Source organism: Lates calcarifer, linkage group LG10 (genome assembly GCF_001640805.2).
Source record: "Lates calcarifer isolate ASB-BC8 linkage group LG10, TLL_Latcal_v3, whole genome shotgun sequence".
In the NCBI taxonomy this organism is placed as follows: Eukaryota; Metazoa; Chordata; class Actinopteri; family Centropomidae; genus Lates; species Lates calcarifer.
Genome location: NC_066842.1, coordinates 5,500,001 through 5,517,723, shown reverse-complemented (window position 1 = coordinate 5,517,723; position 17,723 = coordinate 5,500,001). Strand labels below are relative to the sequence as shown.

At 39.5% G+C, this 17,723-nt stretch overlaps 2 protein-coding genes across 3 annotated transcripts in view; one reads left to right on the top strand and one right to left on the bottom strand.

Annotated features, from left to right (window-relative positions):
- Positions 1-19: 19 nt before the first annotated feature.
- Positions 20-6,077, top strand: sv2 (synaptic vesicle glycoprotein 2). 2 transcript variants are annotated; one of them, XM_018675881.2, is made up of 13 exons: positions 20-167; positions 1,237-1,335; positions 1,843-2,004; positions 2,089-2,251; positions 2,585-2,706; positions 2,848-3,011; positions 3,099-3,179; positions 3,408-3,506; positions 3,704-3,792; positions 3,966-4,093; positions 4,475-4,570; positions 4,909-5,068; positions 5,465-6,077. In XM_018675881.2, the coding sequence occupies exons 1-13, from the start codon at positions 71-73 to the stop codon at positions 5,646-5,648; spliced, it is 1,644 nt and encodes a 547-aa protein (XP_018531397.1). In that variant the 5' UTR covers positions 20-70; the 3' UTR covers positions 5,649-6,077. The 2 variants fall into 2 exon arrangements, with proteins under 2 accessions (XP_018531397.1, XP_050929137.1); XM_051073180.1 differs by lacking the exon at positions 20-167 and adding an exon at positions 1,000-1,149.
- A 1,533-nt stretch (positions 6,078-7,610) lies between these two features.
- Positions 7,611-17,723, bottom strand: part of LOC108883027 (AP-3 complex subunit beta-2) — a 32,979-nt gene continuing 22,866 nt past the window's right edge. Inside the window, 8 exon segments of the mRNA XM_051073179.1 lie at positions 7,611-10,031; positions 11,214-11,352; positions 14,194-14,291; positions 14,520-14,604; positions 15,459-15,687; positions 16,876-16,985; positions 17,254-17,341; positions 17,558-17,723. Coding sequence (XP_050929136.1) covers positions 9,881-10,031; positions 11,214-11,352; positions 14,194-14,291; positions 14,520-14,604; positions 15,459-15,687; positions 16,876-16,985; positions 17,254-17,341; positions 17,558-17,723 — 1,066 coding nt within the window. The 3' untranslated portion in view covers positions 7,611-9,880.

The window sequence follows — 17,723 nt, the reverse complement described above, 5'->3', positions numbered from 1 at the left end:
CAGCAGTTGAAGTTAGGTAATCCAGACACAGCTCAGTGCCCATATTAGAGACATCCGACTTCTTTAGGGGATGGCTCGTCACATGCGTACCGGAGATGTGGAGGCACGGCGGCCGCTTCTTCTTACCGGAGATCACCTGGAGCCAGACGAGCTGGACTCAGACGAAGGTAAGAGCTGTGTTAGTCCATCACTTCAGCGCTAACTGTGCTGGGAGAAGTATCCAGATACTTTAAGTCAGTTAAAGTACCACTACATTAATGTAAACATACTCTATTACAGTCAAAAGCCTCATATTTAAAACCCCGCTTAAATAAAGGTATTCAATTAAAGGTATGTGAAGCAAAAAGGTACAAATGTATAAGTACTGTACACAACTGTATACTTTCCTTGAGTATTTTCATTTAATTTCACTTCGTTACAGCTGCAGTGATCAGTTGAGTAATCAATGACTTGGCAGGAAATTGCTATTACCGCAACTATATTTATACATGCCTAATTTTTGCAGTCATTTTAAAAAGCAAAAATACTATATATGTGATGGTTGCAGCTGCTCAAATGCGAGAATTTGACACTTGTTGTTGCACATGAAACACATGGGTTGTTGCACATGGGGTTTTTATGTTGTTGGTCAGACAAAATAAGACATCTGAGACAATAACAAGCAGAAAAGACATAAAGAAAATAATCAGCAGATGAATTAGTAATGAAAATATAGGTTAGTTGCAGCTCTATACTTTACACTTCCATACTTTGGAGTCAGATATTTTACCTTGTACTGCACTAGATGTAATTAACAGCTGTTACTTTTCAGATTCAGATTTTACATAAACAATAAGCTAATAAAATGCCTTTATGTTTCAGATGTGTGTGAGAGAGTTATTTTCTCTCTAAACTTTTCAGATGCTTTCATTTAAATATTTGTTCAAGTCCCAAAGAGACCAAATTATCCAGTATTTCACAACCAAGGAAAACACTAGAAAAAGTCTCACAACCGTTGAGGTTATCTTTTGAAGACTGCACTAAACTATCTGGCTGCTTATAAAGCAACTCCTCCTCAACCAACGACGCCTCTGACAAATAAGATAAGACAAATTAAACAGCAGAATAAAAATTACAGTGCAATGCAAGATATGAAGGGACTCTCTACAGGTCAGATTGTCACTGCAATATCTCTTGTACTTGAGCTTACATTTCACCTGACCTGTTTGTTTGTCTGTATGTTTTGCTGCTTCACAGGTGAAATCATTTTTGACAGGAGCACATCAAACCCCAAACACGAGGCCGGGAGGAACGCACAGAGAAGATTAACATATGAGGAAGCAGTAGAGGAATCAGGTAATCTATCCCTCAGTGGTGTTGTATTTACTTTTGTCTGTTTTGTCGTGCTCTTGGACATGCTATGTAAATAAAATGTGATGGGGAAACAAGTTTGAAAAGCTAACAAACTGTGTTGTTGGTGTATTTAAATATTATTAGTTTTGCTGAAAACATCCACAAGATATTTTGAATAGAATAAGAAAACGAATATTTATAGACATATAAGGATTTGACCCAGTGGAGAGCAACGAGAATACAGTTTATTTCTAATAAAATATAGGTACATTATTGTGCCACATTAGATTTAACTGTATCTTTAAAACATATTCATCTTAACAATTTTTTCAGCAATATATACAATTTAATACCAGGTGCTACTTTGGTGCGTAATCAAGAGGTTTCAGGTCATCATAATGGGAAGGGCTGTTGATTTTATGCAAAATAGGCCTACAAAGACTTAAAAGGAGCCTTTGATAGATTACTTCTCTCTCTGTTTGTTTTACTTTGTTCTGCATTTACTGTCAGGGTTTGGTTTGTTTCACTGGCTGCTGTTGGTGGCTTGTGGTTGGGCCAACGCCAGCGATGCTGTGGAGATTCTGTGTGTGTCCTTTCTCCTGCCAACGGCGCGCTGCGATCTGCTGCTGAGCTCCTCAGACATGGGCCTGTTGACTGCCAGCATCTTTCTCGGTGAGTCTCAGTCATCTAATAGACTAGTTATTGTACCTGAGCACCTACAGTATCTTTCTCATACTTTTTTTTTTTTTTTGTAAGGAATGATGGTGGGTGGCTACATGTGGGGATACTTGGCCGACCATAGGGGGCGTCGCAGAGTCTTGGTTGTATCCCTGACAATAAACGGGGTGTTTGGAGGTCTGGCCAGCATGGCTCCGTGGTTCTGGCTCTTCTTGCTGCTGCGGTTCATTAGCGGCATTGGGTGAGCGCATGACTTGAATTTGTAGTCGTTAACTGACAGACACACACTGAGTCAAGTCTATTGTGTTGGTTAGAGAGACTGTCCTGCAAACAACACGTCATTTTAATCCTTGACTGACAGAAAATTTTACAAAAAAGAATCACAGGAGTGGTTTCAATTACTTTGGGTGAATTGGGTGCAACTAACAATTATTTTATTGTTTTACAAAAAGTAATTGACTAAAGGGTGAATGCAAAACACAGCAAGTCAAACAAATAAGCAAATTAACAGTTAATATATCCTCCAAAATGAATCAGTTTCAAGGATACATGTTTCTTTTCCCTCCCTCTGTAGGGTCGGCGGGTCGATCCCTGTTATCTTCTCGTACTTTTCAGAGTTCATGCCCCGACTGAGGAGAGGTGCAATGATCAGTGCTCTGGCCACCTTCTGGATGGCAGGAAACATCTTGGCAGCAGGTGGGGAGATGCTTAAATTCTTACAAAAACGATCAACCAATGAGTCCTGGCCCTAAAAAACACACACAACACAAAGATTTAGACATAGAAACTTTCAGGTGAAAAAGAACAATGAGTGACTGTTTGTGTTTCTGTCTGTAGGTCTGGCCTGGCTGGTGATTCCCAGAACCTGGGCACATTTTTCTCTGGGAACACTAGACTTCCAGAGCTGGAGACTGTTTGTGGTGCTGTGCTCCATTCCCAGCCTCACCTCAGCCATCATCTTCAGGCTTCTCCTGCCTGAAAGCCCCAAGTTCCTCATGGAGGTATTCAAAGGCCAGATGAGTGCTTGTGTCAGCAGGATGCCTTCTGCCCTGATCTGTCCTTGATATTTTCAACTCTGTCTTTGCCAGGTTGGTCAGGAGAAAGAGGCGATCCAGGTCTTCAAACTGATGTTTAAGCTGAACATGCATGGAAAAGGAAAAGCTTTCCCGGTATGAAATACAATGTCTAAAATACATTTATCATCATTGTTTGATGTACACATTTGATTTAGAAATCTTATAACACAAGGGGACTAAAAAATATTAACATCAAAGACACAATTGACATCATGATAGAGACAAAAAGGCGAAATCTAAAGTTTCTCTTAACACTTCCTTTACTTTTATACGATAAACTGCTGGAAGTGTAATGACTGTCATTTAATCCTTCTTGTGCAGGAGTTTGGTTTGTGTACGAGCTCCAAGCCAAAAGGAGAACAGGAGGAGACCGGGACCTGGGGCTCATGTAGTGAGCGACTTGCCAGTATTTTAAAAAAGGTAAGCCATGACTTACTGTCCAAAGAGGTGATTTAGAGTTTGTCTGAGTCAAACAGCAGCTGCTGCTATAAAAGCACAGCACACTTTTATTCCCCCTGATGTTAATGTTATCTTGTTTGACCAATATGTTACCCGGTGTTTATTTGTGGTTTATTTCTCAGTGTCATTTTAAATCATTTCCTTGGTTTAACTTGCAGGGCTTGGTGCCCATTAAACAGATGTTTAATGGTTCACTCAAATCCAGAAGCATCACTCTGCTCATCATCTTCTACTGCATCTCTTTCAGGTGAGAAATCCCATCTCTCCGTCTACACAAACTCATCAGCTGTTTGGGAGACTGTTTTTGTGTTTTGTGGATGATGCAGCCCTAGTGTGGGACGTAGATAAGGATAGGTATATTTTGAGAATAAAATAGAAACTACTGTACCTTTAAATCACTTTTAATGTGTGTGTTTGTAGTTACTACGGGCTGTGGATGTGGTTCCCAGAGCTCTTTAAGAGAGTTGAGGCCAGTGGTTCACCCTGTGCCAACGTGTCGCTCCCGTCTCAACTCCTTAACCAAAGCTGCTACCCAGTCAAGACAGCAGGTGTGCCTCTGGGATAATGGAGATATTTCTATTTATTTTACTGCCTCTTCCTATCAGTGAACTCAGAACTGGACACAAATTTAAAGCTTGTCCTCAGATGATAAGCCAAATAACAAAGAAAAATTGAGAATGAGATTAAAATAAATAACCATTAAATTATCCTTACCATGCATATGACTACAATTTTGTCATCTAAAAAAATCCTTTTCATATAGTAATATCAGCTAAAATAGTGTTAAAGAGGGACAAGATAAAACCATGAACCCTCACAGTCCAAACACTTGCAGCTCAGGTGAATTAGAGACTCTAAACTGTCCTCAGGTTTGAATGTGTTGATTTTATCCTCACTTTTCTTCGTGTATCTGTTCCTACATCTGACAGTGTACATGGAGGGCTTCGTCATCGCTGCATCAAACCTTCCAGGCAACATCTTCACCATCCTGATGATGGACAGCACCGGAGGAAAGGCCCTGCTCTGTGAGTCTCTCTGTGGTTGTAAAATGGTATATTTCATAATTTAATTTAGGAGATATGTCTTCTATCTTGCCTCTCCCGACTCTCAGTTGTATTGTTGATGGTTAGGTCAGAGTGTGTTTTCTTCACTTTCCCTGTCTAGCCTAGAATTAAGTCAGTTACCACCTCTTCTTGGATTAAGAGTAATGAATAATCTGTTGGCTAACACACAATACATACCTCATTTTTAGTAAGGTTTGCAGCTCTCTACTTAATAAATGCTTCAATCTCAAGCTGAAGCTGCCACACTATGAGTACTTACTGTCTGATCTTAAACTTCTTCATCCTTGCTGTGTCTCCAGCTTTCAGCCTGGTGGTGTCCAGTCTGAGTGTCTTCCTCATCTATGTGGTCCAAACCAAAGCCCAGAGTCTGATCCTCTCCTGCGTCTTCAGCGGTGTGTCTGTGATCGCCTGGAACGCCCTGGATGTGTTGGGAGCGGAGCTCTACCCAACGAAGCTACGGTACCTCGTCTTAAAACTCAAAGTTTAGCTAAGACAACTGCCTGTGGGTCTCGAGATAAATCTACAGGCTCAGATTTATGCTGTTTCTCTTGTTAAATACTGAAAACTCCCACCTCCTCAGACCTCCAAAAATAGGTTGGTAACACGTTGGAGCAAATTAAATGTTCTCAAGGTTTCAGGCACATTTTTGATACTTCTATCGGGTACTACTGAAAGGATTTTTACTTTCGTCCTTTCAGAATAAATTTCTACTATTCAGTTTTGCAGTTTGCAATATAAAGCAACAGTAGTCATCACAGTTTTGTACAAAATGTGAGGTAACTTAGATATAAAAATCAGTAAATAAAGCACAGGTGCTCACACGTCCTCACCTACTGTGTCTCTCATTTCTTTCAGGTCCTCTGCTCTTGGTTTCTTCACAGGCGTGGGCCGAGTGGCAGCGATCACAGGTAACATAGTCTTTGGGAAGTTGGTGGACACGAACTGTGCCGTACCGGTCCTGCTGGTCTCTGCTCTGCTGCTGACCGGAGGACTGGTGGCTCTCCTGCTTCCACAGACCAGGCAGACTGAGCTGACCTGATGACTCAGACATTTCAGATGAATAAATTATAAGCAAACATCCTCTTAATGTCCTTAAGGAAGGAGATGGAGGATTTCTGATCATATATATCTCCTGTTTCTGCTCCCAGAGGATGTCTGAATCCTGTGCCTTCTGTCATCTCTCTGTGCCTTTTATGGTGCCTCAGTTAAAATGCCAACTATGAAATATTATTCAGGAAAAGTGAGTAAGAAGAAAAAGACATGCTGTCGTATCACAGTGTATATTGTGAGCTAGCGAGAACTAAAATCCTTACCAAACATTAATCAGGCTGGTAAACCATCAAGGACACCTTTAGAAAGTTAGTCTCTAAAGTTTACAAAAGTCACAGCCACTGAGTCAAAAAAGTAGTTTTGACTGACTTGCTGATGTTGACCTAATTTATAAAAATGTCTATGAATGTTTTTGTCACCTTGGACTGCTTTTGTGTGTTTATATTGGATTATTTGGTTCCTCAAGTGTTTTGAATGTATTCGAAGTTAAAGATATGTCTGAAATGTTTGCACATTCCACATCTTTACAACAGCAGCGGTAAAAATGTTTTTCAGAAACTCTTGAGTTGGTAACATGTCAGTTAAAAAACACTACAGACTCTCCAGGTAAACTTTTAGGTCTTAAAAATAATAAGTGTCCTTTTCTAAACTCCAAATCATGTTTACATCCATGCATACAGTCGATTTTGTGTATTAGTTTTGCTTCAGAAGTGTCATTCTGTACCAAATCTGTCATTTCCTGCACAAAGTGGACCAGTTAATCATTCCACTGCCGAACCAAAGATTGATTATTTCAGAACTTGAACAGGCCACATTGACTATCAGCTTATATTCCCATCACTGACTTTGTAAAGGTCTGTTTTCTTTTTACAATGGCATATTAGGACTACTGTAGGTTTCACAAAAATTACGAATCCTGGAGAGGGGGTAATATAATGTAATATCATTTGAATAATACATTTCCAAGACGTTGTGAATTTACGAGACATGAGCTCAGGTATTCCCTGAGACTAAAATCAGAGGAAAAACTCATACATTTCCACGAAAAGGTTAAATATTCTTTGAGATCATAATTTTATCAAATAAATTTTTGATTTTTTCTCTTAAATTTACAACTTTAAACTCTTTCACCTACAAAGGCCTGAATATGCTTTTGTTTATTTCAGTTGTGTCTGTTTTTGGTGTCTTACCACCTGTACATGTACTATCATATGTAAAAGTACAAATACCTCAGTATAAAAATGCTTCATTACAAGTAAAAGTCCTGCATTCAGAAACATAATTAAGTAAAAGTACATTATCAGCAAATTTGAAGCAATACTCAGCAGTGCAGTACTTGAGTAAATGTATTTAGTTTCTTTCCAGTACTGTTGAAATGAGGACATCCCTTGAAATGTTTTGGCGTTTTCAAGGAAGCACCATTTTCCAAATTTTAGAAAACTACCCTTCAGACACGCCACACTTAACAGTCCAAACTGTGAGCAGATGGATGAGCGTTGTAACCTGTGGAGAAAAGACAGCAGACTGTTTACAACTTCCTCTTTTTCTGTCATAACTCAAACTGCAGCTTTTTATCTCTCACGTTTACTGATCATTCACTCATTTTAATATAACTGTCAGTCGAGATTAAACAGCACTGCAGTCTGAGGGTTTTCCTTTGTTTGGCCAGGCCGGAGGACAAAAGACACAAACATTGTATCTGTATTTTTTATTTGTATAATAAATAAACTTGTAATACTTCAGGACCACATTTCACAACCACACACAGGGTATGATAAACCTTACTTTGGATATTTGAGAGCTGATGCAGATAAAACTAATTGCCAGATGTGAATTATGATTTGGAGAGTCGTTTTTATCCAGCTGTTTGTGTGAAAACTGACTTTTTTCATTGGATTTTTTACATTAAAAGTAGAATTCCTTACTCTTTACATTCTTCATGACTGTGCTGCAGCAACTGGAAATTTCAGGTCTGAGTGGTTGAATGGTAAAACAACAACAGGTACAAAAAAAAAGGCCAAAATAAAACCATCCACCACTGCTGCTCAGTTTTCTATAACAAGACTTAATGATCTGCTGTGCTGTATTCGTTTGGTAAAACACAACAGTAGAGAAACAAGAAATAAAAAAAAGATAAGAAAGAATGTGCAGCAACTGGACACCTGAGGGTCCACAACAAAAAGAGAAAGAAGCCAAATGACCTCTGACCTGAAATCAAAACGTAATGAAAGGCATGAAAACAGCATCACCTGACAAATGAGATCGAGGTAACACTCAAAATGTTTGACATTATCATGAGCACATATTCAAACATAATCTAAAGGCATTTTAATTAACTGACTATCTCTTCATAGTGACAACTGGGAAATTGTGTTTTAGTGGTGAAGGAGTGAGTGTATTTCCTAAAATGTGAAACTATTCCTTTAAAAATCCCTTAATGTTTGCCCTGAAGGAAAAGGATTAATAGTGAATCGCTGTTTATTTGTCAGCAGTTTATACAAAAAATGCTGAACCGATTTCACCAAACTTGGTGGAGAGACGGGACATGAGCCAGAGAAGAACCCATCAAAGTTTGGGGCAGATCAGATTCATTTACTATAAATTAGCATCTTTTTTTCTCTGAAGTCTGGTGTACGTTGTTGACGCTCTCTGAGTGCTCTCCTAGTTTTCAGTAGTATTACAGTGACTATCTTTGGATTTTAGATGAAATAAGACATCTTGAAAATGTCATCTTGAGCTCTGTAAGCTTTTTTTTTCTTTCTTTCTTTTTTTGTAAACTATTTTGTGACATTTTAGGACCAAACGATGTATCACTTACTCAATAAAACAATCAGCAGTTAATCTGATAATGAAAATAAGCACTGACTGAATCACGAGCCACTTTTGTTGAGTGAATTTCTGTCATTTTTAAGGTTTTCTACAACCTACATCTCCTCTGTAATTTCTGAGAAACTGATAAAAAGATTAGTTTTGGTTTGTCAGGTAATAAATGTATAAATAAATGAAACATGGGGAAATTATTTTTGATTATTCCTAGATATTGTAAAGAATCAACATGATTTTTTGGACTGATGATTATAATGTGCTTCATGATGATTTCAAGCCAAGTGTTACGAGTCATGTTTGAAAACAGCTGGTCAGTGTTTGCCAGGTCAATATTCAGTATCATCATGCCCACAAACACACACACTCATACACACTCTCACACACCACACCTTATAGCAGTACTGTATTACATGTCGCAGTACATACAATAACATTTATACATCTTCAGTTTTTATAAATGCCCCACTTACTGTAATGAACATGTGCACTATGACAGCTACTGTAGGCAAACGCTAAAGTCGCAGAGTCTGACATGAAAATCTTTCTTTGTTCCCAGAAGTGCAGTGACTACATTTATTGTACCAAAATGGATTCAGTTATAGGTAGTTGTCTCAGTCGAGCCTTCATGCTACATTCAAGTAATGACTGGATGAGTACTGATTAAGCAGAGTGTGTGTTTGTCCTGGTGACCTGTTGTTGGGGAAGTTGTACCTACAGTTTATCTTCTCTTACCTATAATATCTACATCTTAAAATACCCTGACAGCTGGAAACTAACAAGATAAAAATGAAATCTGGTGTGATAGATTTTGTGCGTCCACTTGTCGAAGAATAATAAAAACTTACATGGCCGGCTTGTTTCTAAATAATTACACCAAAAACTCTGGTCGTAGTGAAGGAAAACTCATTTTTATGGGTGAAACTGGATCATTTTTTAAACTTCTCTAACAATCCAGCAAATTCTGACCAATATTAAACTCTCAGATGCATTTGGATGGGAGTTATTTTTCATCTAAAGTAAATTTTAAAAGATGCACACACATCTATGTGTTAATTACTTATTGTGTCCTCAAGGAAGGAAAATGTGTTGCAAAATATGTATTTTTAAATAATAAAATGTAAGAAACTTTAGAAGGGAATGAGGGATCAGTCACATCTGATTGTCATGAAGCTCGCATACAGCTGTGGCATTTGCTGTTTCTAGGAGTAATTTCTAAAAGTCAGGGGCTCTTTAACAAAACAATCTGGACTTAAACATTCTGGAAACGTCCTCATTGACACTGCTTACAGGAGAATGGAGGAGATGCTACACGTGTGACGAGTCTTGGACGACGTGAGAGGCAGGTGGGCGGAGCGAGGTGGGGCAGAGGGCGAAGGTCGAGCGCAGACACACAGGTCACTGTGTCAAAGCTAGGAGGATGTCTTTCACCAGCATGGTGCCGATCACCATTTTCTCGCAGTTGACCGTCAGCTGGGCGGCTCCTTCCTCTTTGGTCGCCACGGTGACCAACACCAGGCTGCCGCTGGTCACCGTCTTGCCAGCGAACCTGTGGATAGGGTGATCAGGAGGAGGAACAGGAGGACTGAGCGTCAAAGCAGCAAAGATCAGAAGTAAAGATGAAGCCACAGAATAAAGGAGGGACACACAGAAGGTTTTAGACTCCAACAATGACACAACATGAACAACAGTCTGGTCAATAATAATCTAACTCTGAGTAATTACCACTGATGCCTTTTAAACATTGACACAATTTGTATGAGAGCTTAACTAAATGGCCAAATTATAAATACTGGCACTAAAACTAAACTGAAGTGGATAAATGATTAAAAGATACTGTATTTATACTTTGTTCTGGTGTTGAAATCAGTATCATCGATTAACTTCATGAGTAAGTAAACATATGACTTTCTAACCTGCTTCAACACAGATTCAAGTTTCACCAAATGTATCTTCAATTAGAGGTGTGAAATTTTGACAAAATGAATATTGTAACAGTAAGTTAATATATTAGTAACAGTAAGTTAAACACTATCTTGATTTTGATGTTGACAAAAATATTTATCATTTGGTAAAATGTTAAAATTAGATAAATAAGTGATGATTCTAGACAAAACTGGTCAAACACTTTTTTGTTGTAATGAGAGCTGTGAGCCATGATATCTCAATAAAATTCAACATGGACATTAAAATCTAACTACCACCCAGTTCTGTTCACCAGCTGTGCACCTGTGTTTAAAACAGGTGTTTCATGTTAACTGGTGGTCAAATGGGATTAGTGTGAAATACAAGACAAATACAACAAAACTTAAGAGAAATTATACATTTTGACTTTGTGTTTTAAACCACTGCAGTGATTAACCAGATGGGGGCACTATAGTATAACTGAAAGGCCACAGCCGCAGCCAACAAAGTGACATAAAACTGGTGCACAGTTCGTAAGGGCTCTTTAGTTGAAAGGTTGGTTGTTAAAAACTACAAAAACACACACAGTTGCATTTATCTTTTATGGTTTTAGCCACGCATCACAGAACAGCTTTTTGCAGTTAGGGTTAAGGTTAGTTTTCATGTTTGTATGATACATTAACCTGAAATGTTTAACTTCTGTATACAGCATTCTTGCCATAACTGTCAATATTTTTGATAAAACCTGCCCACAATTGGCTGAAAGGGATCCTGCATCCTTTCTGGCCAACAACACTTTTTGTTGGTGTTGCTGATTCTTTCTCACCTGCATTCTTTATCTGAGCCACAGGGGACTCTGCTGAGGTTGGCGGCCGTGGTCACCCTCTGGACGATGGCGTGTTCGTTCCGGCACTTCACGTCCAGAGTCAGCCTCTCTGTGATTTCATTCATACCCATCAGCTGACCTGCAGGTTTGGGGGGTGTGAGCAGAGCGCTGGTCAGACTGGAAAGCTCTGAAGGTAAAGCTGCTGCTCATTTTCTCTTTCCCAGTAGCAAAACAAAAGCAAAGCAGTTATTATTAATACAACAATACATAACAGGGTGCTGCTTGTATCAGTGTGGGGATTCAGTATGGTGCTGCTTTATACAGGAAATTAAGAAAACCAATTATTTTCCAGGACATCTACCAGCTACAAACATATACAGTATTATATTCAGATACTGTATATTTGTCCTAAAACTACAGTGATTTCTGCACAAGCATCTCCGACAGTCCTCTGATACATCAAAAAATGCTGCTAAAATTTAAACTGTAATGTACCGATGCTTTCCACTGAACACAGTAGAGGAGTGGTACAGTTTTTCTCAGTGAATGCACAGCACAAAAGAGGCTTATGTGTGCACTTCCAGCCCGGTCAAACGCCTAATGAATTTTCACTGTAGTACTATGAAATGCACCAAAGCATTTTTCCCTCCAAGAACCACTGGAACATTCGCACATGGAAGTGGATGCCTCCCTGTAAGCACTGACTCAGGTGATTTGCAGGTCAAACAGACATCAGAACGTCCGGTTGAAAACCTGGTTAAATGTTTTGATCACATATAATTGTTATATCAATGGTATTTGTGTATCTATAATTCATTGTGAAGCTTGTATTAACTGGTGCTGAAACAATTGGACAGAAAATTCATCAACAACTGTTTGATCAAGTCACTGAACGTTTGCCAAACATTTGCTTAATTTGATTCTGTGTACTATGTGTTGTGTGTGTTTAGGCTTTGGATTGTTTGTTGGACAAAACAAGCTGAACACATCATCTCAGGCTCCGGAACAACAATGTATCCCCCTTTTTCCTAACTTGAATTCAGTTTTTTGCATGCGAGTTATTTTTCATTTTTCATATTCAGGCCTCTTGAGTAGTATTCAAATAAAACACTTTGAATCTGAACTGAGCTGAGAGAGAATTATAACCAGCAGACTCTCAGCAGATCATCTCTGTGGAGAATCAGCCTCCTTCTTATTCATTCATTATGTCCAACTCGTACATCAGAGCCACGCAAGAGAAAATACTGGGAAAATGCTCAGAAAGGGCTTTTAATTCTTGGTTTAGCTCCTCTGGTTTTATAATTCCTGAAATTATCAGTTAATCAAAAAATAATCAGCAGGCTTACACAGAACTGCATATTTAAATATAACCACTGTAACTAAAAGCTCTTACCCTTTGAAGTGGCTATAATCAACATCTTTAAACCAATATTTTATCAAAATAATGAAAAAGTGTCAATGTGCTCATAATGATGATAACAGAGGACTATAACCTAAATGCCCTCGGCTTGATGGGAGTCTCAGCTCACTGTTTAGCTGTTGGAGCCACAACTTTACTCTTTTGTTCCACTCTCACCTCTATCATACCTTCGTTTTTAAATGTGGCAGGCTGCTTTTTTCAGTGAATAAGCTCTAAAAACCAACTGTACTTGAACAGGACTTGGTACAGACCAAAAACCGAGCTAAAAGAGAGAGACTATTCATCTTATATTCCTCAGGTGATCAGAAACACAACAGCTGAATGCTAATGTTGCTAACTAGTTTGCAATATTGACCTAAGAAGGGATGATATGTCAGTGTTGTGTTCACAGCTTGTTTCTGCTGCCCCCAGTGGCCAAAACAGTTTAATCAAATGCAGTCTGGTTTTAACATTGACTTCAAGATGCTTTTTGACCCGCAAGCCACAAAAAAAATCTGTGCTTACAAGGTTTGAATAAACAACAAACCATTCAGACAAAAAAAGTGCATTGTGACATTGCAGTACTTCAGATTCAGCAGTTTGAAAGCTCAGATAAACAAAAAGATGATGAACAATGGTGCACATGATCGAGAGCTGCTCTGAGCCTGATGTTATTATTATTATTATCATTATTATTTTGTTGTTATTGTTGTTGTTGTTCACATGGTGCCCAAAGAAGAGTGAAATCAGGATCAGTGGATGAGCATTTCCAGTCATTCCTGGTGTAGCAGAGTGTGAGCGGCCTTTAAGATGCAAGTTAGCACAGGTGAGTGTGTCTGCAGCTACAGACCTGGAGATGCAGTTAAGTGTTGATCACCAAGGCGGGAAGGAGGGGAGTCAGCAGGGGAGGTGTTAGAGGAGGAGGGAGGAGGAGGAAGGGAATATGGGTCTGTGTGAGGTTGGCTAAAAGGCAGGTGGGCACACAGACGGCTGGGAAGAACAAATCTATCAAAGCCAACTTACCGATATTCTGTAATAGCTTCTCTATTGGGGGACAGTACGAAGAGGGAGGAACCGTGGATATGACACATGTTTAAAGAGTCACTATGGGTTTGTTAGAGCTCAAAACTCGCTCAGTGTCAGTCAGGATGGAAAATGAACACCAGACACTAGAAACATGCTGGTTACTACCAAACGCTTTGGTCACATTGGATCAACTTAAGTTTTTTATGTATTTTTTTAGTGACGAGACTCTGTACTTCACATAAAACTTCTATTATAAGGACAAAATCTTAAAAATAAATACTGCTGTGACAATATCTATGTATATGAGGAGATTGCTTTAGAAATAATGAGAATCTTTGGAATAGAAGTTGCTCTTTTGTCATGTTAAACCTCGACAAAATCCCCAGAAGAAGAAATATTTCTGGCTGCTAGAGAAACACAGAAATGGCTGCTGGGAATCGTCCAACAAAGGATAACTCCCCTCTCTCATTTCTATAGATTTTATTTTAACGTGATGGTGGTCAAGTCATGCTAATGTTTATTAACAGAATTAATTCATTTCCTTTTGTCACGCACCTTGCTCCTTCTTAAACTCATTCTCTGTCAGGAAGACGGGCCTCATCAGCTCCCCGACCGGCGGCTGGATCGATACGAAGAATTTCCTGGTGTGGGTGCTGAAAATGAAGAGAGGCGTTGAAAAAAAAGTGTGAGAATTTCTGAACTTGTGTGATCTAGACGTCACTGCTCAATGTTGTTTTATATATTTCACTTGGCCTGCAGATACACGCAAAAGATAACAAGTCAAACGAAGTTCAAAACTCAGCAGATTTATGAGGGGTTTGTTTCTGTTTTCACCCAACAGGAGGACTGCACGGTAATGAAACACACAGAATCCATCTCACCACAGCTGGAAGTTTGCTGCTTGTGTTGAGTCACAGAAATCGATGCCCATCACAGCTGTGGCCGTCTCACCAGCTGGCAGCAGCTCTGTCAACACAGAGGAAAACTAGAATTACCACCTTGCGGTTGCATGCCTCCACCAACCAGTCAGGGAACTGATTTGACTTGACTTTGTTGTTGTTTGTTGCCCTGCTATATGTCTACTGTATTAGTGTGTAAGGTCACTGAGAGAAAGAAAAAACAGTCAAATTAATTGTATGTGCATGAAAAACAAATCTGATCACATAGTTGTGGCCATGACAGTAGACAAGGATTCAAATATGGGTGTTGCTGCAAGGAAGTAACAAATCCTAAAATAGGGATATTATACATACACATACACATACACATACACACACACACACACACACACACACACACATATCTTTAACCCAGTGTCACCAACCAAATGTGAACTATGATCACAATCTGACCTTCTGCTCTTGAGTTATGGTGTTGAATAATGGTGTTTCTGCAGCATTATGATGTCAAAGAGAAGCTGACCTTTGACCTTTTGGTCTAACAGAGGTATTCAAAAGACACTGTTTAACCCTAACCCTAACAGTAACTTAAAGATTTACATTTACAATTTTTATTATGTAAACCCCTTTAGTTGAATCACTAATTTTGATGATAGCAATGATTTTGATCTGGAAATGAAAGACTGTGGTTCACAGAAAAATACCTTAACAAATATTGGACAGAATTTGTTTGTCAAAGCATATAATGGCCGTGATCCCCTGACCTGTGGTCTTGGTCCAGCATCTTCCACTTGCACAAAAAAAATATATTTTCAGTTGACTTTCATGCTCCCAAGAGGATAAACCCCTTTTATATAAATGAACCTCAAACCTAACGTTTCCAATCATCAGCGTGGTCTTTATTCAATCCCCATCTCTCACCGATCTCTGGGAATTCCTTGACCCTCATCCCAGACTGCAGCTTCACGTCCTCCATGTGCAGGTTTTTGGTGTCGGACGTGGCGTTGTTGGTGAACTGCATCTGCACCGCCACCATGTTCCCGTCGGGGCTGAACGGCTGCCGGCTGAAGCAGTACTCCACCGACAGACCCTCCCCCGTGATCCGGTGCAGCAGCTCGTAGTTCTTCAACGCACTGGAGGGAGCGATGGCCTGTGGGCAGAGGAGATGAAGAATCAATAACCATTAGAGACTTAACAGTGTTTTTATGCTTTGATAAAAGGGCAAAGAGAGAGACAATTTTCTCTAGAAAAGATTCGTTTTCCCTCTCGCTTGCTTTAGGAAGTAAATTGTGTGGATTCAAAGCCGCAGCAAACATCCTCAGTGTTGAGGTTGTTATTGAATATGCTAAAAGGGATGTGCGGTCTCCAACACGTGATTGGCTCAAGCCGCTTAAGGCGTTGCCCGTCCGCATGCGTGTCTGAACCAAGGATTCTGATTGGTGCGACACCCGGACCGGCCCTCCAATCAAGGTGAAGCAATTTAGGACCGCGACTACATGAGTTTGGCTAGCTAGTTTAGCATGCCTCTTGTTCTTTTGAGATCATGATTTTAATTGTCAAATTTACTCTAAACTTTGTTAAAGTGACAAACTGAGGTACCTGGGGAATGGACCAGGTATAGGTCTAGAACAAACGGATCTAACACACTCGTATAAACCCCTTTTCCAATTAAGACAGCGTAGTTAGTAAGGCTTTGTTTTTCGTTGTTTGTTTTAGGAAGTTAGCTAAAGCTCTTATTTTCGAGAGTCCTCTTTTGGTTTTAGGTTAGCCCCCCCCCCCATTAGTTTACCTCATTTGTTTGTTTGTACACACTCCTTAAACACACAATTGTCGTAAAACACAACCATATGGCATACTGACTATTGTTTTATGATACACTTGAAAAAAAATCATCATTTAATATGTTTAACTGACTTTGCTGTTGATGTGGTTGGGGTGGAGGGAAAAGTTGTAAATCAGGGCTCCACAGTAATTTCAACTGGATAACTGGAAGACATTTTCTTGCTCACACAAATTCAAAACAATTCTTTAAATCATGGCCTGAGCTTTTAAGTCAAATGTTTATTAAAAAGCCACAGAGAGCCATATGAAAATGGTGGTAAAGAATAAGTGGTAAAATGTGGACACCAACGTCTGGTTAAAAGTAAAAGCAAGACAGATGTCAGGATGATATGTTCTACAGAGCAAGTAAAAACATCTTCAGTCTGTCACCATCAGCATGCTGCTACAGCAGCCTCCCTTACTTTACACTTCTACTACTGATCATCTACTTTAGATTAATTTGTAGAATGAAACAATGATGCCAACCAGGAAGACGTGAGACATGAGAAGTACTTACAGCCGGGGAGAGGACACTGTCGGACAAAGACAAACCCTCCAGGTCGGTCACGAGGCTGTTGGACAGGAAGGTGTTGACGGGAGTGACTTGAGGAGAGGGAGCAGGTTCAACTGGGAAGAGAGAGATGCAGAGACATTCAGCAGGGATGTTACCAAATCAAGATCTGACTGTATTCATCTATTTGTTATATTATCTCCTGTTAGGCTAATTGATCTTATTAGTAGTTCCCTAATAACCAGAAGAGTTGCCATGGGAACCAGTCAAGTGCTTCTACTATGATTTTTAGAAATATTCGTGTCCTTGTTCACTGACTTTGCCTCACTGATGTGAGCGTGTCTTTCAGAAGAGAAACTTAACACAGGGATGAAAAAAACTCACAGTCGTCGAGGTCGAGTAGAGACATCTCTTTCTTCTCCTTCTTGCTCTCTGTCTTGACAGGCTTGGAGGGAGGTTTAGATTCAGCTGCCTGGAAGGAGATGAAAGAAAAGCGACATGAATAGATGAAGATTTGTACGTGACAGTGAGCATATGTGGCGGTTTAAATGCTGAGTTCATCCAAGTCAATGAGAATACATTTCTGTATATTTTAAATGTAGTGATTGTAGTGATGTGTGATTTTCCAAAAAGAAGAAACCCCATAGGGTTTTTTTCTGTATCTGTTTCTTTTTCTGTGTATCATCACCTTCTTTTTCTTTTTGACCTCTGCCTCAGATTCAGAGTCTTCAGACTCTGACTGGCTGCTTTCGGACTCACTCTCCTCCTCCTCGTCAGATTCAGACTCTGAGTCGCTCTTACGTGGTTTACTCTTCCTCTCGTGCTTCCTCTCTTCTTCCTCACTGCTTTGCTCG

What these genes read in the sequence shown, in the direction of transcription:
- sv2 (XM_018675881.2), top strand. Translation starts at nt 71, where the DNA reads ATGGCTCGTCACATGCGTACCGGAGATGTGGAGGCACGGCGGCCGCTT. An exon ending in CGGAGGAAAGGCCCTGCTCT is followed by an intron (nt 4,571 to 4,908) that starts GTGAGTCTCTCT and finishes CTGTGTCTCCAG; the next exon opens with CTTTCAGCCTGGTGGTGTCC. An exon ending in CTCTACCCAACGAAGCTACG is followed by an intron (nt 5,069 to 5,464) that starts GTACCTCGTCTT and finishes CATTTCTTTCAG; the next exon opens with GTCCTCTGCTCTTGGTTTCT.